We start from the raw sequence: 24,287 nt of genomic DNA, 5'->3' as shown, positions 1-24,287 counted from the left end.
TGTTTCCCTACTGTCTACCACAGTGACCCTCAGCCTGTGTGTGTTTATATGTTAAACACTGTGGTATGAAATGTTCACACAAGTTCTAATTTGTAAAAATGTTTATATTGTTTTTATTCTGTTATTTCAATATTTTCATTGTTATTATATTTCAAGCTTTGGCAATATTGTATTTTGTACAGTCATGCCAATAAAGCAATATTGAATTGAATTGAATTGAGAGAGAGAGAGAGAGAAGAGAGAGAGAGAGAGAAGAGAGAGAGAGAGAGACAGTCCTCCTGCAAGGGGCCGCTTTTATACTCTCTCTATTATTGATACTGACAATATAATATAATCACTATTTTGTTTTATTGTAATCTTACTACTGCATTGTTATCTCATGAGTGATTTCATGTTAAATATTTAATCAATTCAAATGAGCAATAGCTCACGTATAAAATTAAATAGTCTTTAGACTAGCGCAACATTTTCACCATCATATATGGACTATGCTGGATTAAACACTTGACTTTTAGATTTTATTCAGGTTATTAAAGGAACAGTTGCCCATCATTTACTCTCCCTAAAGTCATTCTGAACCTGCATCACTTTATTTCTGCTGCAAAACACAAAATATATTTTGAAGAACATTAGTGTCTAAACTCCTTTGGACCCCATCGACTTCCACTGTATGGCCACATTTCGATGTTCAACATATATTTTTATGTTTTGCAGAAGAAACACATGAGGAAGAGCAAATGATGATCATTTTGGGTGAACTGTCCCTTTAAGAAATAGGGGTTTCTTAATCCTTACTTTCTCTATTTTTCTTGTGAATATTGTTTTAACTGATAATCAATTAACACATTTTTCTATGTCACTTCACATCTATCTTTTGTAAAATCCCTTTAATTAACAAAAGCCTCAATCACATCATCCTCCAGGAAGTGACATCATTTTGGAGGGAAAACAGCAGCACAAACATCATTGGTAAGTTCTGATGAATTCTGGGAGGTTTTATAAATATATAAAAAAAGTTGAAAATATAAAAAAGAACTTCAAGCTGAGTTTCAGTGCTTCACTGCAACAGCATTAACTCTACCAACATCCTGTTTGTGTAAATAATCAAGTATTAATGAATAAGGTTTTCTGACAAATATATGATTTTAAATTTCATTGAAATGTTTAAATCTGCAACTCAAGCCGATTCCAAGTTGGAAATGTACTGAAAACACAATCATCTACAAACATCTCAGTATCATGAAGCCCAGGAGCGCAGGAGAAATGACTATCATATGCAGCGGATAACTGGAGACGTTTCCTGAGGTCATCTGAATGCTGGAGAGCTCATCCATTGACCAGACGCACAAAACATCACGTTTTCTCCAATCACCCGAGGCCAGGTTCTGCATTACAGCACCAGAAACGGCCTGCTCTTCTCTCATCTGTGGCTCTCGCTCCCTGTGTGTTTAAGGCAAGGTGACAGAGCCACACACAAGAAAAATCCCGTATTTTCCAAAAGAGCCGGAGGTGGCCGGATCCGGATGGTGGGCGTTTCTCCCGAAGAGAAATAGAGATGAACTCTGACAATCCCTCCACCCCTACAGCGGCCTGCGCCCAAGATTACAATATTTCTTCTGAAAGCTCTTTTAACGAAGAGCGCAGACGCAGCACTGCAGGAGGAGGATCTGTCTCCTGTTATCAAACACGCCATACACGGCCGGTCACATATACCTCTGTAATATGGGTCACAAATGCATGCGTCTCCGCCGGCTGCTCCATGGGCTGACGCCTGATGTCAGCGCTGTTCCGGGGTCACGGATTGGCTGGCAGGCTTGGACATGTGACAGCACTGAAACTGTCTAACTGGATACAGAGAGACAGACTCTGAGTTAATCTGGCCACCTGTCCAGCAGAGAGAGAGGAGAGCGAGACAGAGTCCAGACCCAGATCAGAAATAATACAGTTAATAATACAAAGTTACAAAAGGTTCTAAATCAATCTGATATAATCACACACTGTAAAAAAATGACCGTGAATTTAACGGTAAAAGACTGTAAAAATGCTACAGTAAAAACCTGTTAAATGGTTAACGACTTAACGGTAAGTTTTACTATATATTGTGAAAAACTTGGCATTACATGCAATTTTACAGTAGTATAACGTTTTTGGAAACGAAAAAGAACGTTTAATTTACTGTAAATTGACATTCCCAGAATTCCTTGCGTTACATTTCAAATTTGATGCATTTTTGTTGAAATAACTATGTTTCTTCTTAGAGTTGTATGTTACATCTAATGTTGTTAAATTAATGTTTATTGCATTATTTCAGTTTCATGTGGGTCACCACGATGGTGTTTAGTGTCTGAGTGAATGACACTGTGAACCGTTTATATATGTTAATATTTAAAAGCTGCTTCTGATGGGCGATGGGCTTTGGTTCATCATGTGATTGTCTCATCACCACCTGCTTTTAGTGGCTATCAGTGTGTTACAAAGATACAAAACAGATTTCAGTACTTCAGTAGGTTGGTATGTTAACAGCATATCAGTTCATGAATTTTTTACAGTGCATTATTACTTATATGGCGCAGCTGATTGGTTACTTTTCCCATCAGCAGCCAATGAGCTCGCTGCTCAACATCTAAATACTCGGCTTGTGCTCGCTGTAGCAGTTGCAGCCCTCCACCTTCCCCAGCTCCACCTGTATAGATCTGCTACGGGGTGATTCATGTATGTTATATGCAGAGCTGGGTAGTCACGGATTATATCTGGATTACGTAGTCAGATTCTAAAAAAATAAGTAGTTGTAATTCGATTAAATTGCATTTTAAAATACTTGTAATCGGACTAGTTACTTTTCTCTTGATTACATGATTACATATTATCCTCTCAATATCAATAAATTATTAATAATTTATTGATTCTTGCTAAATCTTCTTTTTCATCTTTAAAAAAAAAAAGTGTTATTTCTTATTTACATGTAATGCAGGGATATATATAATATATTTACTTTGAGTACTTCAGATGTTTTTTATTTTAATTTGTTATTTTAATATGATTTATTTTAATTTTACATTTTTATGATTTAATTAATTATTTACTTTTCATTAAACTCACAAACACTCAGTTTCCTTGTGAATTTATGAGTTTGGTAAACTCCGATGATGTAATGTACTCCAGAGATGCCAAGTGTTTCTATTTGTCTTTCTCTAAAATACACAGTATTAAAGATGAACAGCGATGTGGTTTTATGAGCAGTTTTGACATTCATGAGCTTCAAACCAAAATCTTTATCTATCTATATTAAAACGGCATCAATTTAGAACATTTTATATCATTACATCATAGTTTTGTATATTTTGCATGTGAACACAAACCAGAAATACATTTATTCAGCCACAGTATAAAAACACACTGTAAAAAAAAAAAGTTGAGCCAACTTAAAATTTTAAGGCAGCCAGCTTCAGCAGATTTTTGAGTTTTCTCAACTTGTTGTTTTAAGTTTATGCAACAAAAAGTTGAGAATCTCCTACAAAAATAACTTGAGAGAACTCAAAAATCTGCTGAAGCTGGCTGCCTTAAAATTTTAAGTTGGCTCAAGTTTTTTTTTGTTTTATTTTACAATGCAGTAGATTTAAATTTAATTGTGTTGAGTAGGTTACATAAATGTCAGTTCTGGGCATGTTGGGTATTTGATATATTCATATGTATTTGTAATCAATTAATTAGAACTTCTGTAGCATTTTCTTTAATTTATTTAATGTTTCTTAACTCATTTTTGAATTTAGCTGTAAAGCCAATAACATGTATAATATTACCCATATTACAACAGCATGCAGCGCTGTACATTTGCATTTATGCATTTATTAGACGCTTTATGCAAAGCAGTTTACAAAAGAACAAAGCAAATATTTAAATAATTGTAGAGGTTTAAAGTTTTGTGTCTGTACAGAAAGTGACTTTGAAAAATAAACAGCACTGGAGTATAATAGATGACAACTAGCCCCTCTCTCCTCTAATATGAGCCAGTAAATCGGTCCTACAGGTTGACCTGCAAATACATGAACGCAGATGTCCAGAACAGCTGATTTCTGCTAGAATAAAGTAGATGATTTGACATGAGTAGATCTACTGATAGATGGACGATTCCAGAACATCTGAAATATGATCATGAATCATGTTGAAGAGCTCAGAACTAAAGCAGTGGTTTGATGGTGCTGTTCTGACCCCTGCTGGACACTCACTGCACTGCACATTCACCATCATGGTCGTGTGGAGGTATTTTTAGGCACCTTTGATCAGTGTGTGTGTGTGTGTGTGTGTGTGAGCTCAAGGTCACGGCTGGTTTTATTTCCATCATGTCTGTCTTTTGATCTCTGTCTCAGGATGACAAGGTAAAACACACAGCAAACGCACTCATCAAACACAGCAGACACATGTAGCAGGAAATAAACAGAGAATAAGCCCTCCAGTGACACACACACACACACACCTTCTGCTCAGCAGGCGTTTGAGCTCCGGATGTTTCTTGCGATCGGTCAGTCTGAAGTGGCTTGGAGCAAAACACACGGGCAGATAAAAATAGTTTGAGATGTTTCGATGTCGGTGTCAACAATCTGTCAGGCTGTCAGACACCTGGTTACGACCCCCATCACATCACATGACCATCACAGCGGCAGCTTCAGGACAACTCCAACACTGAGAAAACACTCAACCACACAAACCTGAGTTAGCTCATTTGTTCAAATAAGAATGTTTTCTGCACAACAACAGTTCATAATAACCACAGCTGTCCCAAAACCATCACAACAGCATGAATGCATACCTAGTGCACTATATATATCCCGTATCCTATGAAGCTGTGATGCTCTGTGTGAGAAACAGAACCAAATGGAAGTCATTCACTGAAAATCTATCCCCTTTTGAGCCCAAAGTATCCATCTTTATTTTAATTTCTTGCAATTGTACAAAAGTTTCATTTCAAATAATAATAATACTAAAAACAGTGCAGTAAACAATAAAGCTATTTGACCTCCAAACCAGTGTGTTTGTGATTATGACATTAAAAAGTAATAATAATAATAATAAATAGCAGCATAACTGACTGTTTTTGTACAGTTAAAGTAACTGGAAGGGCATAACACCAGCAGAAGCGGACGCTAGTGAAGTATTTTTACTCTGCTTTAAAAGTACTTTTCAAGTGTCTGTATTTTATCAGTGCTTTTCTTTAGAAATCTTTACTTCACAATATTCAAAAGCATAATATTGAAATGTTACTGCACTGCGTTACATATTAAATATAATTTAATGCTTAATTACATTAGAAATCTATTACTTTCTTACTTTTACTCAAGTAAAAGTAATTTAAAGATTTACTTGAGTACAAGAAAGTACTACATTTTTAATGTTCTTAAGTATTAAAGGTAAACTTTTATTTATGAAATGTAGTGCAGTAAAAATTATGACATTATGGAATGTAGTCAAGTAAAGTTTTCCAAAGAAAAACACTGTGACTCTTGAGTAAAGTAAAAATATTGACCTGCTAGCCTCTGGACACCAGAAGTCTTGCACATTCAGTTCACTAACTGACTTATTAATTAGGCTACCTTAAAAATAAGGTGGATACTATACTATATGTACTATTAAGTGTTTAAGTTTGCATTTGTTCTTCATTCATGCATATTCTTTTATTTCAATAGAATAAAAAAAAAGAAAGAAAAAGAAAGAAAGAAAAAAATATACCGTTTACGCTGTATGCTCAGCTCACGCATGTGCCTTGTTTTTTTGTGCACTATTTAGACACTGGTCCGAAATGTTGATTCACATTCGGAAAAGGCGACGAGCGCTTGTATAAGGGAATCAACATATAAACGTAACTCTAGTTAAGTAGGAGATCAACATTGTTTTTATGTCTTAACTTCTGGAGAGAAATAGAACACACTGTAAGATGAAACTTTCTAGTGCGCATGTGTGGAGTGCTTGTGTTTTCGAAACGCTGAATCATTTGAACCAATTTCTTTGCAAAATGAAGTATTTGTATAATATGTGATATTTTGTGTCGTTCTACAGAAATGTCCCCTTTTGGTATAGGAATATGTTTTTAAAATGTATTTATTTTTCTAACATTTAAACTTGGACCACATTATTAGATTACCTTTTGACTTTATGAATACACATAAATGACATTTTAATGATTTTTTAAAATCTTTTTTATGCATTTATTTACCCATAAGGAAGGTGACACCAGTGACAGTAACACCTGTGACAATTTTACACTTATTAAGAGTGTAGACACTGGTTCAATGGTTGAGTGCAGATCGCCTCCTAGTGGCTCTCTGGAGCTGGACAGATTCTTCTAAACTTCCAGTGTGAAAATAACATCTTAGGGTTTGAGACAACATGAGTGCAAATAATGAGCGTATTTTAATTCCTATGAAGCAGATCAGGCGGGTCATTCTGCTCTAACGACTCAACAACAACCAACAACGCACAGAGAGATCGGTCTCCTGTCCCCTCTCGTCTCGCCGGCACAGGGTTTTAATTACCCAGAGTCCCATGCGGCGGAGCAACGCTCTCTTGGGTCAGTGCGGCCCACCCTCATCATTGATTACTGCTGACCTCGTCACGCTGACCGCAGACGCGTGTCATTAGCCAGGGAGCAACATATGAAACATTAAACATGCTCGGCGACGCCACAATCCAAACATTTCATTTGTTCTCAATTATTCATTTATTTGATGGTTCAGAAGAGTCGTTAATATGGAAATCAGCTCACATGCTAACGAGCTCTTGCTATCTGATGTGGGACACATCACTGGAGCACATTAACAGATCACTGCACTGTTTCTTTCTTTCTTTTTCTTTCTTTCTTTGTCTACAAAGCTCAGAACTATTCAGATATAAACATTAAAATCCACATAAAACAACATTCACAGTCCGTGTTACTAAATGTGATGTATTTCTGAGTGACTGGTGGTGATTTGATCGCCATGTGTTCCAATACTAATGTATCTTTGTCAAATGTATCATTATTTGTTATTATAGTTATATCTTAGGCCTTTATTACATGTAACCAGTTAACCAATGGTAGATTACAGTATGAACCTGCATACAGTGGGGGGAAATATATATATATATGACCCCCTGCTGATTGTGTATGTTTGCCCACTGACAAAGAAATGATCAGTCTTAAATTTGAACAGTGAGAGACAGAATAACCACAAAAAAGTCCAGAAAAATGCATTTCAAAAAAGTTATAAATTGATTTGCATTTTAATGAGTGAAATAAGTATTTGACCCCTTCACAAAACATGACTTAGTACTTGGTGGCAAACCCCTTGTTGGCAATCACAGAGGTCAGATGTTTCTTGTAGTTGGTCACCAGGTCTGCACACATCTCAGGAGGGATTTTGTCCCACTCCTCTTTGCAGATCCTCTCCAAGTCATGAAGGTTTCGAGGCTGACGTTTGGCAACTCAAACCTTCAGCTCCCTCCACAGATTTTCTATGGGATTAAGATCTGGAGACTGGCTAGGTCACTCCAGGACCTTAATGTGCTTCTTCTTGAGCCACTCCTTTGTTGCCTTGGCCATGTGTTTTGGGTCATTGTCATGCTGGAATACCCATCCACGACCCATTTTCAATGCCCTGGCCCTGACGGCACATGGCCCCGTCCTTCATCCCTTTGATGCAGTGCAGTTATCCTGTCCTCTTAGCAGAAAAACACCCCCAAAGCATAATGTGTCCACCTCCATGTTTGACAGTGGGGATGGTGTTCTTGGGGTCATAGGCAGCATTCCTCCTCCTCCAAACATGGAGAGTTGAGTTGATGCCAAGCTGGATTTTGGTCTCATCTGACCCCAACACTTTCACCCAGTTCTCCTCTGAGCACGGGGACCTTGCTGACACTGCAGAATTTCAGTCCTTCACGGCGTAGTGTGTTACCAATTGTTTTCTTGGTGACTATGGTCCCAGCTGCCTTGAGATCATTGACGAGATCCTCCCGTGTAGTTCTGGGCTGATTCCTCACCGTTCTCATGATCATTGAAACTCCACGAGGTGAGATCTTACATGGAGCCCCAGTCCGAGGGAGATTGACAGTTTTTTTGTGTCTCTTCCATTTGCGAATAATCTCCCCAACTGTTGTCACCAAGCTGCTTGGTGATGGTCTTGTAGCCCATTCCAGCCTTGTGTAGGTCTACAATCTTGTCCCTGACATTCTTGGACAGCTCTTTGGTCTTGGCCATGGGGGAGAGTTTGGAATCTGATTGATTGATTGATTGCTTCTGTGGACAGGTGTCTTTTATACAGGTAACAAACTGAGACTCCCTTTAAGAGAGTGCTCCTAATCTCAGCTCCTTACCTGTAGAAAAGACACCTGGGAGCCAGAAATCTAGCTTTTTGATAGGAGATCAAATACTTATTTGACTCATTAAAATGCAAATCAATTTATAACTTTTTTGAAATGCGTTTTTCTGGATTTTTTTTCTTTCTCTCACTGTTCAAATAAACCGAGCATTAAAATTATATACTGATCATTTCTTTGTCAGTGGGCAAACGTACAAAATTAGCAGGGGATCAAATTATTTTTTCCCGACTGTAAAAAATAATATAATGCAAAAAAAAGCTGCATTACCTACAACCACATCCTAAATAACAGACAAAATAGCTATTTGACTATGGGTTAACCTTAACATTAACTAGTAACCTATAGATTACATGAGCCTAAAATTAATTAATGTTTTGTTTTTTTGTTTTTGTTCTTTTTCTCTCTCTCTCTCTGGATTTACATACAGTACAGTTCAAAAGTTTGGCGTCAGTAAGATTTTAGTTTTTAAAAATAAATTTTTATTCATCAAGGATGCATCAAATTGACTGAAATTGCAATTAATGACATTTATAATGTTACAAAAGATTTATATTTCAAATCAATGCTGTTCTTTTAAACTTTCTATTAATATTTGACTCCTTAGAAATAAAATGTATCACGGTTTCCACAAAAATATTGTGCAGCACAACTGTGTTCAACATTGATAATAATCAGAAATGTTTGTTGATCAGTAAATCAGTATATTATTATGATTTCTGAAGATCATGTGACACTGAAGACTGGAGTAATGATGATGAAAATACAGCTGCAGATCACAGAAATACATTACAGTTTAACAGATAATCACAGAGAAAATCGCTATTTTAAATTGGAATAATATTTCAAAAATGTTTCTGTTTTTACTGTAGTTTTGATCAAATAAATGCAGCCTTAGTGAGCAGAAGAGACTTCTTTCAAAAACATTAAAAAATCTTACTGACCCCAAACAACAGGACCACATCAATCATAATCCTGATTTCATGTTGATTGTAATATATCAGGGTCTCATGTGAGATTGAAAGCGTGTCTGTGTGTGTTCTGCTGTCTCGTGTGTTGATTCCGTCAGTATTTTTGAGGTTTGAGAATCTTCTCAATAACTCGACAGTAAGAAGCCAACAGCAGAAAACAGAAAACCATATTTACTAACATACACAAAATGTGCTTTAACACATTTAAATCCTGTATTGAGCAGTATTTGTCTGACAGCAGATATCCTGGATGCAGACGGAGGAGGCTGCTTGTTACTCTAAAGAAGGTTAATCCATTTAACTCCTGCATATTGATATGCTAATTACATCTAATTGAGGAGGAGGTATCAGTCAAGGTAATAGTGCAGAAAGAGTGTCGGCGTGCATCGGGCCGTGGGAACACGTGTAGGATCGTCTCTCCTAATTGGGCTAGAGCGACTCCGGCAAACGCAGTGAGGTGTGCGACTCCAGACCAGACACATCCGTCAACAGCGCATCCCATAATGCACCTCACCTCCCCGTGCTGGGCCTCGCCTGAGCGTGTCCGAACATGATAAAAGCAAACGGGGGAGAGGACGGGACGGCGTGAATGAATATTTATTCTGCCGTATTCTGGCTGTATTCTGGCAGGATGAAGCGCAAACAAACCCGGGAGTGATTTGTAGAGTCATTGAAGCCCAAACCCTTCTGCCTGTAGTATCATTGAGATATGCTTATAGTTTGTATTAATAGTTTGAATTCGTTTTTAGTTGTATTTTTTCCCTTTTCATTTTCATTTTTGTTTGGTTTTGTATTTTATTTTTATTTTAATATGTCTGTATTGTATTTATTAATTTTTATTTCTGTTTTAGTTATTTCAGTACATCAAGTTAAACTAAATTAAAATTAGTATTTTAGATTAATTGAGATACTACTGTTTTTTTCTATATTTATATAATATATATATTTTTTCATTTTTATTTCATTTTAGTTCAAGTTTTAGTTTTTTTTTTTTTTTTAACATTAACAATTTTGATACATTTAACAGTAATATGTCCATGTAAGACTCGGACTGATGCCTATGTGTAACAGTAGCTGCCTATTACATCTACATATTTACTAACTGTATTTACAGGCTGCTCTATAACTTAGTTACATTGTAAGTACATTTTGTTTCATGTAAGTACAATGGTTAGTACTGAGTACTTAACTAGGTAGTTACTCTGTATTATGGACACCTTAAAATAAAGTGTTACCAAATCTCGATTAGCTGAATCAAAACTTGCATTTTATTGTGCTGATTCCCAAAAACATTCTCCACATCTGTTTTTCTGAAAATAAACTCATTAAAGATGTGTGGACTGTTGAACAGTGCTTTGAGTGATAACCTTATGTTAAATCCATCCGCCTGTTCATGATGGAATGGCAAAGATAACAGTCATACTGATTCAATCAGTGAGTGTTGCAACACGTTCTCACTCCCAACGCATCACATATTGATGCTTGGTCAGGAGTGCTGTTTGACTAACAGCAGAAAATATTGCTATTTTAACATAGTGTAAATAGAATCTATAGTTATTTGCACTTAGTGTAAATAGGATCTAACTATGATTAATAAATGCTGTAGAAGTATTGTTCATTCTTAGTTTATGTTAACTAATGTTAGCCTAACTAATGAAGTCTTTCCAAAATATTGTATATATAAATGTATTATAATATATATATATATATACAGTATATACTGTATATAACTGCCTCCTCATTTTAAAATACCACCATATGCCACTGGTGTTATTATAGGCAGAGCAATTTAATGCTCAAAAAATGAACCAGCCTTGTTTGGACTTGGTTGAGAAACCAGGAAATGCCTTTTATTTCTAGATTAAATATGCTCTTTATTTTATTCGTTGATATCATTGTGTAACAGAAGAATGCAGATGTGCAAGAAAAAAAATTCTCTCAGCTTTTATTATTTCCATACAGTGTATGCCATTTATGCCGTAAACAATGCAAATGTTCATGTTAAGTATGTTAAAGATACTTACAAATTTTCAAACGTACATGTTTACCTTCCTCAGTATTGTTGTACTGTAAGAATAGTGGTTTAAGCAACGGACGTTTGTACAGTGCATTGTGTTGCACACGTCTTGCACACAGCAGGCTTTCAAGAAAAAAGTGATAGAAGAAGTAATGAGGGCCTGTGCCCCAGTAGAGCTTTAGGTCCAGCAACGCCCCGTCACAGAGTGCCCCCTTCAGCGCCATTTTTCGACGTGCAGGGTCCTCTATTGCTTTAAATAAGAAACCCTTGCATTGCGGATTTTAGCGTCATGATTAAATTATATAATACTGCCATTATTGCATATATGTTGGGGTGTGATTTGTCAATGTAAACAGTCACAAACGTTGCATTTATATTACACTATTTACAGATTTATGAGCACGTAACCCAACCCCTGCCCCTAAACCTATAATTTGTCAAACAAACACAAGATATACAACTACAGTCATTATTTATTCAATAAGTATTAATATTCCAGGTCTTCCGAGACAAAACGATTGATTTGTGAGAGGAATAGATTGCCGTCTCCATCTGCCGTAAACTCATCCCAGTCTTGGTTGTGAAATGCTGTTGGCTCTTGTGTGTCTCGTGACCGATTGCGTCATGCTATGGGATGGAGTATGCTTTTGAATGAGATGTGAGCGCGTTAACGGAGCAGGATCATTTTCAGCGATTAAAACCTTATACTCTCTTCTTCGCATAAAGATATTGTGAGGCTTCAGAAGACTTGGAATGCAACACGGCTTGTTTGTAATGCTTTTATACTGCTTGTTTATGGTCGGTTTTTTCAATAAATGCCTGTGACTTATATTTATATTTGCCTGTTACGTGTTTTATATTGTTCAGAAGTGGGTAGGTTTAGGGTGAAGGTGGGATTAGGTGCTCCAATTAAAGTAGAAATTTAAATACAATTATTTCTATTTTTTTACAAATGCATGCAAACCATTAAATTAAGATAAACAACTGAAAACAATGGAGGACCCTGCACGTCGAAAAGTGAGGCTAAAGGGGTCCTGACCAAGCTTCAATATGTGATGAGTTGGGAGTGAGAATGTGTTGGATTGGCTCAGTCTCACCGCTCTGCTCTGCTCCTATTGGCTGGAGTGTCTGGACCCGCCTCCTGGGTTTATAATGAGGGGCGGCAGGTGAACGAGACACACATCTGCGGCTCCACCAACTCAAGAAGATGGTGAGTGACATCAATTCCTTTCACTGGCTCTCTATTCTATTCTATTCTATTCTATTCTATTCTATTCTGTTCTGTTCTATTCTGTTCTGTTCTGTTCTATTCTATTCTATTGTATTCTGTAAGTGTCACAGTTGCTCAGAGTGTTTGTGATCTGCAGTGACACTGAGCTGTTCGTTGTGTTGAATCAACAGCATGAACTGATCAAATCATTGTTTCCTCTGAAGAATCTCACCGCAGCAACACTGTGATTGCAAAATGACATGTTAAATGAATTAGGAAATTATTATTCAGTTGAATTATTATATTATTAAGAAATAGCATGAAATAATCCAGAATGAGCTTAATTTTAAAGCCTTACTAATTAACCTGAAAAATAAACCTGTAATTTGGAAATAACAGCACGTTTTAATATCATGATTTCAAGGCATAGAAAACAGCCACAAAACACTTTAAATATATGCTTTTTCCCACACATACAACAAACTGCTGTGATGTGCGAGATTTCAGAAGAGATTTCATAAGATTTAGCAGCACTCAAACTTCTCTTTTAAAGAGAAACGTCTGATCATCATCACAGTGACACATGCTCATCTGCATTATTATATACATATATTACAGCCATCTAAACTATAAAATAACATCTTGAAGTATAGGAATTATAAGCAGGATGCAAATCAAAATGATATTTGAGTTTATTGAAAGTCTCCAGCATTCACCTCACACCGTATCTATCTTTCAGGTCTGTATGTCGTCTCGTGTTAGATCATTGTTTGCTCACTGGGTCTTCCTGTTCACCTCTTTATGACTTTATTATCGGCGGTTTATCATTAACATTGGGTTTGGCTGCTCAGATAACACATTCTGTCCAACAACTGTTCCTCTTATCCACAGAATCGCAGGTTAAACAGTAATTTGACAGATACATCATCAATGAAGAATAAAAGACCAACTGTGTCCATGTAATTTCAATTATATTGTCATTTCAAACTGCAAAAATGTGAAAGACCAACGCACCTGAGTCTGATGTCTTGAATTGTTCATGGCGTTTTCCTCCATCTCTCTCAGGTGTTCACCATAAAGGACATGAGCTTTAAGGCCGGGATGGAGATGAAGGTCACTGGAAAGACTAAACCAGGCTGTGAAGCGTGCGTACATCCACTTTTCAACCTTGAGAAAACACGGTTTTAGTAACCCTTCAGTATTTTCACAGCTTGATATGTTCAGTCTGTTTTAAATCTATTTATGTGGTACATAAAACATCCCAAATCAGCCACAAAATCAGTCAGGAACAGACAAAAGCAGCTCAGCTTACTAGATTTTGACGAGTTTTTAAATATACTGTATGTATATAGTTATTTATCATTGAGACAATATTATATATATTTTTTGTTTTGTTGTTTGAATATTTAATCTTATATTTTATGACGTTACTTAATTTTAGTTATATAATTGTATATATATGTGTGTGTGTGTGTGTGTGTGTGTAAGTATATATACACACACACACACATATATACAGTGGTGTGAAAAAGTGTTGGCCCCCTTCCTGATTTTTAAGTTTTTTGCATATTTGTCACACTTTAATGTTTCAGATCTTCAAACAAATTTAAATATTAATCAAAGATAACACAAGTAAACACAACATGCAGTTTTTGAATGACGTTTTTTATTATGAAGTGAAAACAAAATCCAAACCCACATGGCCCTGTGTGAAAAAGTGCTTGCCCCCTAAACCTAATAACTGGTTGGGCCACCCTTAGCAGCAACATCTGCAATCAAGCGTTTGTGATAACTTGCAATGAGTCTCTTACAGCGCTGTGGAGGAGTTTTGGCCACTCATCTTGGCAGATTTGGTGTAATTCAGCCACATTGGAGGGTTTTCGAGTATGAACCGCCTTTTTAAGGTCATGCCACAGCATCTCAATAGGATTCAGGTCAGGACTTTGACTAGGCCACTCCAAAGTCTTCATTTAGTTTTTCTTCAGCCATTCAGAGGTGGATTTTCTGGTGTGTTTTGGATCATTGTCCTGCTGCAGAACCCAAGTTCGCTTCAGCTTGAGGTCACGAACAGATGGCTGGACATTGTCCTTCAGGATTGTTTGGTAGACAGCTGAATTCATGGTTCATTTATCACAGCAAGTCTTCCAGGTCCTGAAGCAGCAAAACAGCCCCAGACCATCACACTACCACCACCATATTTTACTGTTGCTATGATGTTCTTTTTCTGAAATGCTGTGTTTTACGGCAGATGTAATGGGACACACACCTTCCAAAAAGTTCAACTTTTGTCTCGTCAGTCCACAGAGCAAACACTTTTTCACACAGGGCCATGTGGGTTTGGATTTTGTTTTCCCTTCATAATAAAAAACTTCATTCAAAAACTGCATGTTGTGTTTACTTGTGTTATCTTTGATTAATATTTAAATTTGTTTGATGATCTGAAACATTAAAGTGTGACAAACATGCAAAGAAAATAAAAAATCAGGAAGGGGGCCGACAGTTTTTCACACCACTGTGTATATATATATATTTTTTTTATTTTTTTTATTTTTTTAAAGTTAAACTCAATGAAAATAATATTGCCTTCGAAGCTAGCTGAAATGAAATAAGCTCATCCTCATTTTATTTCAAATAACAAGTGTATTTTTTTATGGTTTTACAAAAAAAAAAAATTATTTTGTATCTGAACTCGTCATAGATCACTTTAATTGCATAGTAAATGACCTATACATTTCCATTAGAGTAAAATTACTGAACCTAAACATAACAGCCTGATAAAAATGCTCATCTTAGATGAAAATTTCAGGAGGCATTTAGAGGCTTTTGCATCTGAATATATATTGTACAATCACATGTAGTTAATTGCATATAGATTGTATGCAGCTTACAGTGTTATAATTACACTGACAGTGTTAACGTCTTGTGCAGTGCAGTTTAATCAATAAGAATTGTCTTTTAAACCCCAACTGAGCAAACCAAAGGTGGCAACAGTGGCATGAAACCACTTTTATACATTATGCATATAAATGTCTCAAAGCGTCCGTCTCTGTCCTCAGGTTCTCCATCAACATCGGTCACGACGCCGACGCAATCGCTCTTCACTTCAACCCTCGCTTTAGCAGCAACGTCATCGTATGCAACTCCAACCAGGGCGGATGGGGAGCCGAACATCATGAACCCTGTTTCCCTTTCCAACAGGGCGAAGAGTTCAAGGTGAGCGTTGGTGACCTCTGACCTTTGATCTCATTCACGTCACAGACAAATCCAGCAGCACAGTAATTGATTCATGAGCAATCAGACGAATTTAACAATCACACGTTCGCTTTCTTTGACCTTTTTGTGCTTCACAAGATGCTTTACTCTGATATTTAAAAAGTCTAAATCTGGCATCCACACTTTGCTGTTGTCCTTTATGCTGCTTCAGATGAAGTTTCATTCAGTGTCAAACCTCAGTTCGGCCTTTATCTGTGTTCTTTGACCAGTTCTCCAGTGATTCCTGTATATGGGTTAGTTGCCCAGCTTTTGACAGATAACTCGTGTCACAATGAGTCATAAAGCATCACCCTTTGCACATATTAACCACTCAAGCAATAAACCGCCCACTGCTCAGAGGTTTGAGGAGGAATTGTGCTGCAATCACTCGCTCACTTACAACAGCTTCTCATGTACTCTGTCCTGAAATTCACATTTATAAATGTCACTGCATTAGATCACAAGTGTCATGACATTTACTACAAATAGGCTAAAGATGTACAATTCTGAATTTTTTCTTGCAATTCAGTTTATCTCACAATTTTGAGGGGGAAAAGTCAGAAAGGCACAATATAAATTCAGAGTTGCAAGATAAAAATTTGCAATTACCTTTTTTTTTTTTTTTTATCCCGTGGCAGAATTCTGAGATAAACTGTGAGAATTGTGAGGCATAAATTTAGAATTCTGACCTTTTTCCCCCAATTCCACTAGCAATTCCAAACAATTATCCCCCCCCCACCACCATGAAATAAAAATAAAAAAGGAAGTTGCAACTTTTTATCTCACAAAAGAGTTTATATCTAGTAATTCTCTCATTTTCTAAATTCTGAGTTAAAGTACAAATTCTGAGAAATTAACTCAGAATTGTGGAAAATAAATATAATTTTTGCCTTGAAATTGAGAAATAAAAACTTTGTTTCTTCTGTGGTGGAAATCTGAGGAAAAAAGTGAGATATAAATGAAAAATTCTGACTTTTTTCTCCCAATTATGAGTTTACATCTTGCAAAAAAACAAAAAGGTAATTTTGACTTTTTATCTCACATTTATTTTTCTCTCAATTGTGACTTTATATCCCCCCCCCCCCCCCCCCCCCCCCGTCCAAAGACTTCATGCAGACACTTGATCTGATACAGTGACATTCAGATGTTTGTAGCTGATGGAGTGTGAATCTGACCGTGTCTCTCCTCCAACAGCTGACCATCAGCTTCAACAACGACACCTTCTACATCAAGCTCCCAGAGGGCACCATGATGAGCTTCCCAAACCGCTTCGGTGATGACGTCTTCAAACACGTGCACGTGATGGGAGACGTGAAGATCAACAGCATTAAAGTCAACTGAGCAGGACAGTGATGTTCTCCTGTGGTTCCTCGTGTGTCAGAACTCACTCCACTGAATGCACCAAAGAGTGTCAAATAAATCCACTGACAGAATGTGAACGGACTCGCTGTTGTGTTCTTGGGGTTTGAGGAGGTTCTCCTTCAGTGATGATAAAGCTAAAGTATTAATATACAGTCAGAAATTAAGTGCAGGGTTTGGAAAAACTACTTTTAAATTCTAAATAGCTGCTAGTTTAGGAAATTACAAATTCATACTTAATTTAGAAGGTATTCATTTTGAAATTAATTGTTTTTATAATGAATTGTTTACAGTAACTGTCTAAAATAACAAATTCAATGAGAGAAAGAATAAAAAATAAGAAAAACAGGGAGCGAGACTTATGCAACCAAGGTGTCTGCAATACCAAAATATAATATCTCTATAACAGAGCATTCTTAAAATAATACAAATAAATAAAATCAATGCATGCAAAAAGTCAAAAGTAGGCTTTATCACAGCAAATTACATTTGTGTAGTCAGTGTTGGGTATGACTAATTACTAAGTAATTAGTTACTGTCATTTAATTACTTTACCCTTGAAAAAGTAAAGCAAGGGATTTCTCTTTTTTCTGTAATTTAATTACAGTTACTTCTTATCTAATTGAACTTAATACTGTGTATATACTGTAGAACATCTATATACAATACAGTAGTGGATTTAACATCAACATTTAAAATCTAACTTTAAAATGCATGCTTTTTATGTTTCCTTCTCACTTTAAATACTTTGGTGAGTTAATAAGAATATTGATAACACTTTAGTGTCCAATTCTCACTATTAACTTGTTGGTTATTAGCATGAATATTACTGAGATATTGGCTGTTTATTATTACTTAAAAAGCACATATTAATGTCTTATTCTGAATCCTTAATCCGACCCAATTCTTAAACTTAATTACTACTCTAGGTATTAATAAGCAGTAATTAGAAGTATATTGAGGTGAAAGTTAATAGTTAGCTAATAGTGAGAATAGTGTAAATTAACTTTATTTAGCTTGAACTTTTTACTAAATAAACCTCTGAAGAGACAACAAACTCACTCATAAATCATCTGCATGAATGAACTTTTTAAGTCCACAGGTACAAAGAAATAAAAACAAACACCATAAAGTCTGTCCATCAGTGTAATATTCAAAACTTAGAGCTATAAATACAGACTCAGACTATACAGAGCAGCGTTTGTCTGGTCCAAAACAAACAACAGTTAAAAACAATGATTAATGCAGATCGTAAAATTATAAGCATTAACCAATGAACTCACTACATAAAAATGTAATAATAGTGAGCAATATATGAATAGATAACTAACATAACACCTTATCAACATTTAAAAGGGAAGATAAAGCACTTCCCAATTCCCATATCTTCTGCTGTTCATGTCAAAGGTGTGTCCAAACAAATACTACAGTACTTCTGTAAAAACTCATCTGTTACTTGATTACATGGTGAATTGGAACATCTCAATATTAATATACAAAAAGTCACTATAATGCATTTGTAGGTTAATCTTCCTGAAGAGTCAAACACCGACTCTGGGGCATTTTCACAACATTGATCTGTTTGTTTGAGCGGCCTATCATGTTAACTTCTGACTCAACCAATCACGTGAGCCTGGGGCGGGGCTATCTTTCTGGCTGACCAATCACAAGTGAGGGGGGAGTGTTTGAGAAACCTGTTTGAAAACATTATCTTTGCAATTATGTTGCACTAGTGGTGAAGAAATTACTTTTTTTTTTTTTTTTTTTTTTGCATTTGTACAGTAAACCGTTTTGGTAATGTGTAAAGTCAAGTCTAAAATACAGAACTGAAGCAACACCAGTTGAAATATCAAAACATTGGCTGGTTGCATAAACTGCTTAGACTAGTTTTACAAGTTAGTCAAGTAGTTTTCACTTTCAGACTGTATATAACTTAAAATCTGTTACATAAAAACGTAGATTGCTCTAATTTGAATCTGAGAAGTAAGACTGATCACCACTGGACTGACTGCTAGCTGGACAGACTAGTTCTTAAAACCCTCTGAACCTCTTCATTCGTGGGTCACACCTGATACCTTCATGGTCAAAAGTGATCAAAGCTTTGAAATGTAACTCGGACGAGAAGAGCTTTGCCATCTGCCAACCCCAGAACAGTAGGAAACACACCCAGTGTGCCACCACGATGCAAAGGATCATTCCCACCACCTTGTGCTTCAGTCGGCGCCTGCGAGCGGACGATGAGGATCCGTGAGTCAGGTTAGCCTGAGTGGCCCAGTAATGCCAGGCAAGCCCTGCGTAAAGCCCCACCATCAGCAGGCCGGGGAGGAGCATGCTGGTGGAGAAGAGCGCGGTCAAATACATCTTGAAAGCCTCGGGCGTCCATGTTGGGAAGCAGATGCGTTTGACGAGGCCCACCGTACTGGGACGTCCCTCTCGCAGACGGATCATTACCATCATAAGGAGCGTCAATACAAACGCTGCCACCCAGATTCCCAACACCATCAGCCAGTGATTACGCGCGGCCGAGCGATGGGCTTGGAAAGGAGTGACCACGGCACGGTAGCGCTCCAGACTCATGGCCATCAGCACAAACACGCTGGCATGCATGGTGAGCAGATCCAGACTCAACAGCAACCTGCAGCCCATTTCCCCAAAGAACCAGTCGTGGGCGAAGTAGGTGCAGACCACGAACGGGATGGTGCCCAGATAGAGCAGATCCGCCGCTGCCAGGTTGAGGATGAAGACGTACATGGAGCCGGCACGCCGTAACGTGGCCGATCGCATGATGGCAAGGGTGTACAGGTTTCCCGTCATGCCACATGGTGACGAGGGTGGCGCCCAGGAGCGCAGTGACCCAAACTACTCCAGCGCTTCCAGCTGTGCTACTGCTGCTGGGCGAGTTACTCATCGTAAGAAGTTCTGGAAGAAATATATCAGTTCAAATGAACTATAAACCAGATCTGTATTAGTATCAATGCTTTCTAACATCCATGGAATCTTTCAATTGCACAAAAGGTTCTTTATAGTGGAAAAAGTTTATTAAATTTTCTCCACAATGAAGACAAAAGTGTTTCTTTTAAGAATGTATCACTGAAATCTTCCCAAAATCATTATTTTGTGGCATCACTGCTGTTGGGCGAGTTACTCATCATAAGAAGATACGGGAGAAATATATGCATTCAAATGTTTCCTAATAAAACTGAAGCTTGTTCTTTATTGGAATCAATGGTTCCAAGAAGAGCCTTTAACATCCATGGAACTTCTCCATTGCACAGAAGATCATTTATAGTGGATAAAGGTTATTAAATGTTCTTCACATGAAGACAAAAATGGTTCTTTTAAGACAAGATCACTGAAATCTTCCCAAAATCACTCTTTTGTGGCATCACTGCTGTTGGGCGAGTTACTCATCGTAAGAAGATCCAGGAGAAATATGTCAATTCAAATGTCTCCTAATAAAACTGAGCTCTAGTTATTGGCATCGATGGTTCCAAGAAGAACCTTTAAAATCCATGGAATCTTCAATTGCACCAATGGTTCTTTATAGTGGAAAAGGGTTCTTAAATGTTCTTCACGTGAATAAAAAAGTCAAAAGTAAAAAAAAAGTGAAGTCGTGACGTATTGTCAAGTATGGTGACCCATACTCGAAATTGGTGCTCTGCCTTTAACCCATCCAAGTGCACACACACAGCAGTGAGTAGTGAACAAATCCACACACACACACACACACACACCGTGAACACACACCCGGAGCAGTGGGCAGCCATGCTGCGGCGCCCAGGGAGCAGTTGGGGGTTCGGTGTCTTGCTCAAGGGCACCTCAGTCGTGGTATTGAGGGTGGAGAGAGCGCTGGACGTTCCCTCCCCCCACCTACAATTCCTGCCGGCCGGGGGCTCGAACTCGCAACCTTTCGATTACGAGTCCGACTCTCTAACCATTAGGCCACGACTTCCCCGTGGTTCGTTTAAGAATTGATCACTGAATGCTTCCCAAAATCATTCTTTTGTGGCATCACTTTGTGGTCCTTCTGTGGAACTGCTGTGAAAAACACCTTTTGGAACGTTTAGTTATAAGAATAATTTTATGGCGGAAAGCAGACAGAGAAGCTTCTTCAAACATCAAAGCACCAAATGAACACGGAGCAACAGACTGACAAGTCCTCCTGTAACAAGTCCTAAACATACATGATCCAACTCTGGATTGTGGTAGAATAAACCTCCGTTCATGACCATACAGACGTTCCTCTGATGTTCTTCGCTGTATCCATGCAGCTCTGAGCGTTTGCCTTCAGCTCGTCTATATGTCTTCGTTTCTGTTGTGTCTGCAGGTTTCTCTCGTGTCTGTCTCTTCTCTTTCTTTCTCTCAGGAGGGTGTGATGTGATGTTCAGCGTTTGAGCGTCTCTAAGCACCCTAGTGCCGTTTCACACACCCCGATCATGAGCAGCATTTAATAATCTTCCATTCACACTCACGTTCAAACACACAGCACACACACATCCACTAATATCCTCCTCCAGCTCACATGAACAATCAAAATCAGACCCAAACACATGGTTAGATCAGTACTTTATTAAAAAGCTGCACTGAACCCTGACGGATCATAATACTAATACAGGAAAAGACAATTCTGTCAAGATTTAGTCACCCTCATGTTGATTCAGAACCTTCTCTTGCAGTGTAGCTCTCAAATCTCATTTGTGGCCATGTGTATTTAAATATTCTGAGACGGTCATGTGACACACTAGAACCAATGAGATTTCAGAGCTGCAGTAGATTTACAGTGACACATTTCAGTTCATTACATAAACCATCATATGACAGAAAACCTTAAAAATACAGCGTCTTGCAAAAGTATTCTTTTTTTAAACGTCATGTTGTAACCTTATGCTACAATGCTTTATTTTTTTCTTATCAGTATATACATGCACACATATATATATACACATACAGTATATAAACGTAACTTGAAAATCACTATCTGTTTTTGCTTTGTCATTATGGGGTATGGAAAGTAATGGAAAAAAGACTGCAACATGACAAGATATGATAAAAATGAAGGGGTGTGAATATTTTTTGCAAGACATGATGGATAGTTTTATGACACTTATAAGGCTTTTTGGTCTTTTTGTTTTTTTTAGGTTAAATGTGGTCACTATAACCTGTTATTGTATGAAAAAGAGCAGCGTGGACATTCTGCTAAACATCTCCTTGAAGAAAGGAAGTCATACAGGTTTGGAACAACATTAGGGTGATTAAATGATTACAGGATGATAATTTTTATAATTTCTGACTAAACTGTCCCTTTAATATGTGAATAAAAGGAGGTTTAGAACTAGAGAGTTGACTTTCACTTAAAATGTGTTGAAAATGGTTGTAATAAATGTACATTTGAAGGGTCAGTGCTTAAATAACTCAATCTGACCACTAGATGGAGCCTTTAATCCTTAAAAAAAATCAGATTTAAAAAAACTAAAAACAAAATTTGTGGGAAACGCAGACATGCAAACAATGTTATGGGGACAAAATACTCAGAGTTTCAAGATCTAATGACAGAATAATAGCACAGTATACAAACAAATACTTAGTGTGAAACACAAACATCCGAGGCACGTGCTGTGAGATCAGTGGTGGGTCAGCTACAGAGGTCACAGGTGAAAGGTCAGAGGTCACGCGGAGGGTTCCATGGTCCATCAGTGTTTGTGTTTGAAGTAGGCCTCCACTGAAAAACACAGCAGCACTCATGTTGTGGTGTTGACACTGTGTGTGTGTATGTCTGTGTGTCCGTGTGTGTGTGTCTATGTGTGTCTGTGTGTGTGTCTGTGTGCGTGTGTGTGTGTGTGTGCGCGTGTCTGTCTGTCTGTCTGTCTGTGTGTGTGTGTGTGTGTGTGTGTGTGTGTGTGTGTGTGTGTGTGTGTTTGTGTGTGCCGTGTCTGTCTGTCTGTCTGTCTGTCTGTGTGTGTGTGTGTGTGTGTGTGTGTGTGTGTGTGTGTGTGTGTGTGTGTTTTGTGTGTGTGTGTGTGTGTGTGTGTGTGTGTGCGCGTATGTATGTGTGTCTGTCTGTCTGTGTGTGTGTGTGTGTGTGTGTGTGTGTGTCTGTGTGTCTGTGTGTATGTTTTTGTGACATATGAGGACACAAATTTGTATAATGGCATGGGCATGAGATAGGTATTACAAGGGGAAGGTGATTTATGAGGACATTTCCCCATGTCCCCATATTTCAAAAGGCTTATAAATCATACAGAATGAGTTTTTGGAGAAAGTAAAATGCAGAAAGTTTCCTGTAAGGGGTAGGTTTAGGTGTAGGGCGATAGAAAATACGGTTTGAACAGTAAAAACCTTTACGCCTATGGAATATCCCCACAGTTCACAAAAACAAACGTGTGTGTGTGTGTGTGTAGTGTTACCAGTGAACTCCTGTGGGCTCATGGGAGTGCTGATGATTGCATTGAAATGGCTCATCCACTCCTTTTGCTCCGTATCTGTTTCACAGGTGAACAGGAAGCAGCGGTCGGGCGTTTCCATGGTGATGGCGTACTGCCACATCCCGTTGTAGTGAGTTCCGGCGGGGAGTCCGATCGTGACGCGGTATCCATGATCTCTGTGTCCCAGGAACACCTGGCCTTTAGCAAACGCATCCTGCCAGACACACAGGGGAAACTGCCTTCAGATTGGACAAGTTCTCGTTCCTCATTAAAGCTGAAGCTGTATTTGAACTGTTGATTCACTCGTTCTGCAGATGCTGATTTTGAGAGGCGTTTATCTTTGTACTAGATTATTATCATAACTTTTTACAGTGATTAGTGTATTTACTGTAAACGGTTGTTATGGCAAACAGAGTTGAGTTATTTTTTTATGGTAACGAACATCATGACATCATGTGTGTGTGTGTGTGTGTGTGTGTGTGTGTGTGTGTGCATGCTCCAGAGCGCCATCACATCAAATACATTATAAACACTCAAGCTCACAGGTTAAACATCTATTATTTAAAAGGGAAAGTGTGTAAAGTTTTTAACTGTAATGATCTTTGTCTTCAGTCATTAATTTAAAATTAGCTTAAGTACAAATATGGAAAAAAGTCTCTCAATTAATATGGTCATAAAAACGGCATGCACATTAATAATTATTAAAAAAA

General features: G+C 37.6%; 2 protein-coding genes and 1 pseudogene across 3 annotated transcripts in view; 1 reads left to right on the top strand and 2 right to left on the bottom strand.

Moving 5' to 3' along the window:
• Positions 1-12,526: 12,526 nt before the first annotated feature.
• On the top strand, positions 12,527-17,229 carry LOC306878782 (galectin-2-like). Its single transcript, XM_079431307.1, has 4 exons — positions 12,527-12,544; positions 13,610-13,689; positions 15,601-15,757; positions 16,991-17,229. The coding sequence occupies exons 1-4, from the start codon at positions 12,542-12,544 to the stop codon at positions 17,135-17,137; spliced, it is 387 nt and encodes a 128-aa protein (XP_079287433.1). The 5' UTR covers positions 12,527-12,541; the 3' UTR covers positions 17,138-17,229.
• A 1,957-nt stretch (positions 17,230-19,186) lies between these two features.
• Positions 19,187-20,063, bottom strand: LOC306879197 (urotensin-2 receptor-like; annotated as a pseudogene). Its single transcript has one exon. The product of its transcript is annotated as a urotensin-2 receptor-like (transcript).
• A 1,641-nt stretch (positions 20,064-21,704) lies between these two features.
• The window catches only part of LOC306879539 (arf-GAP with dual PH domain-containing protein 1-like), a 15,561-nt gene continuing 12,978 nt past the window's right edge, over positions 21,705-24,287 (bottom strand). The window contains exons 10-11 of the mRNA XM_079432560.1: positions 23,560-23,791; positions 21,705-22,874 (exon numbers count right to left, since the gene is read on the bottom strand). Of these exons, the coding sequence (XP_079288686.1) occupies positions 22,846-22,874; positions 23,560-23,791 (261 nt within the window). The 3' untranslated portion in view covers positions 21,705-22,845. The remainder of the gene's footprint in view (positions 22,875-23,559; positions 23,792-24,287) is intronic.

Source organism: Barbus barbus (genome assembly GCF_936440315.1).
Source record: "Barbus barbus genome assembly, chromosome: 13".
In the NCBI taxonomy this organism is placed as follows: domain Eukaryota; kingdom Metazoa; phylum Chordata; class Actinopteri; order Cypriniformes; family Cyprinidae; genus Barbus; species Barbus barbus.
The sequence above is the reverse complement of the archived record's forward strand: the minus strand, read 5'-3'. Positions and strand labels throughout refer to the sequence as shown.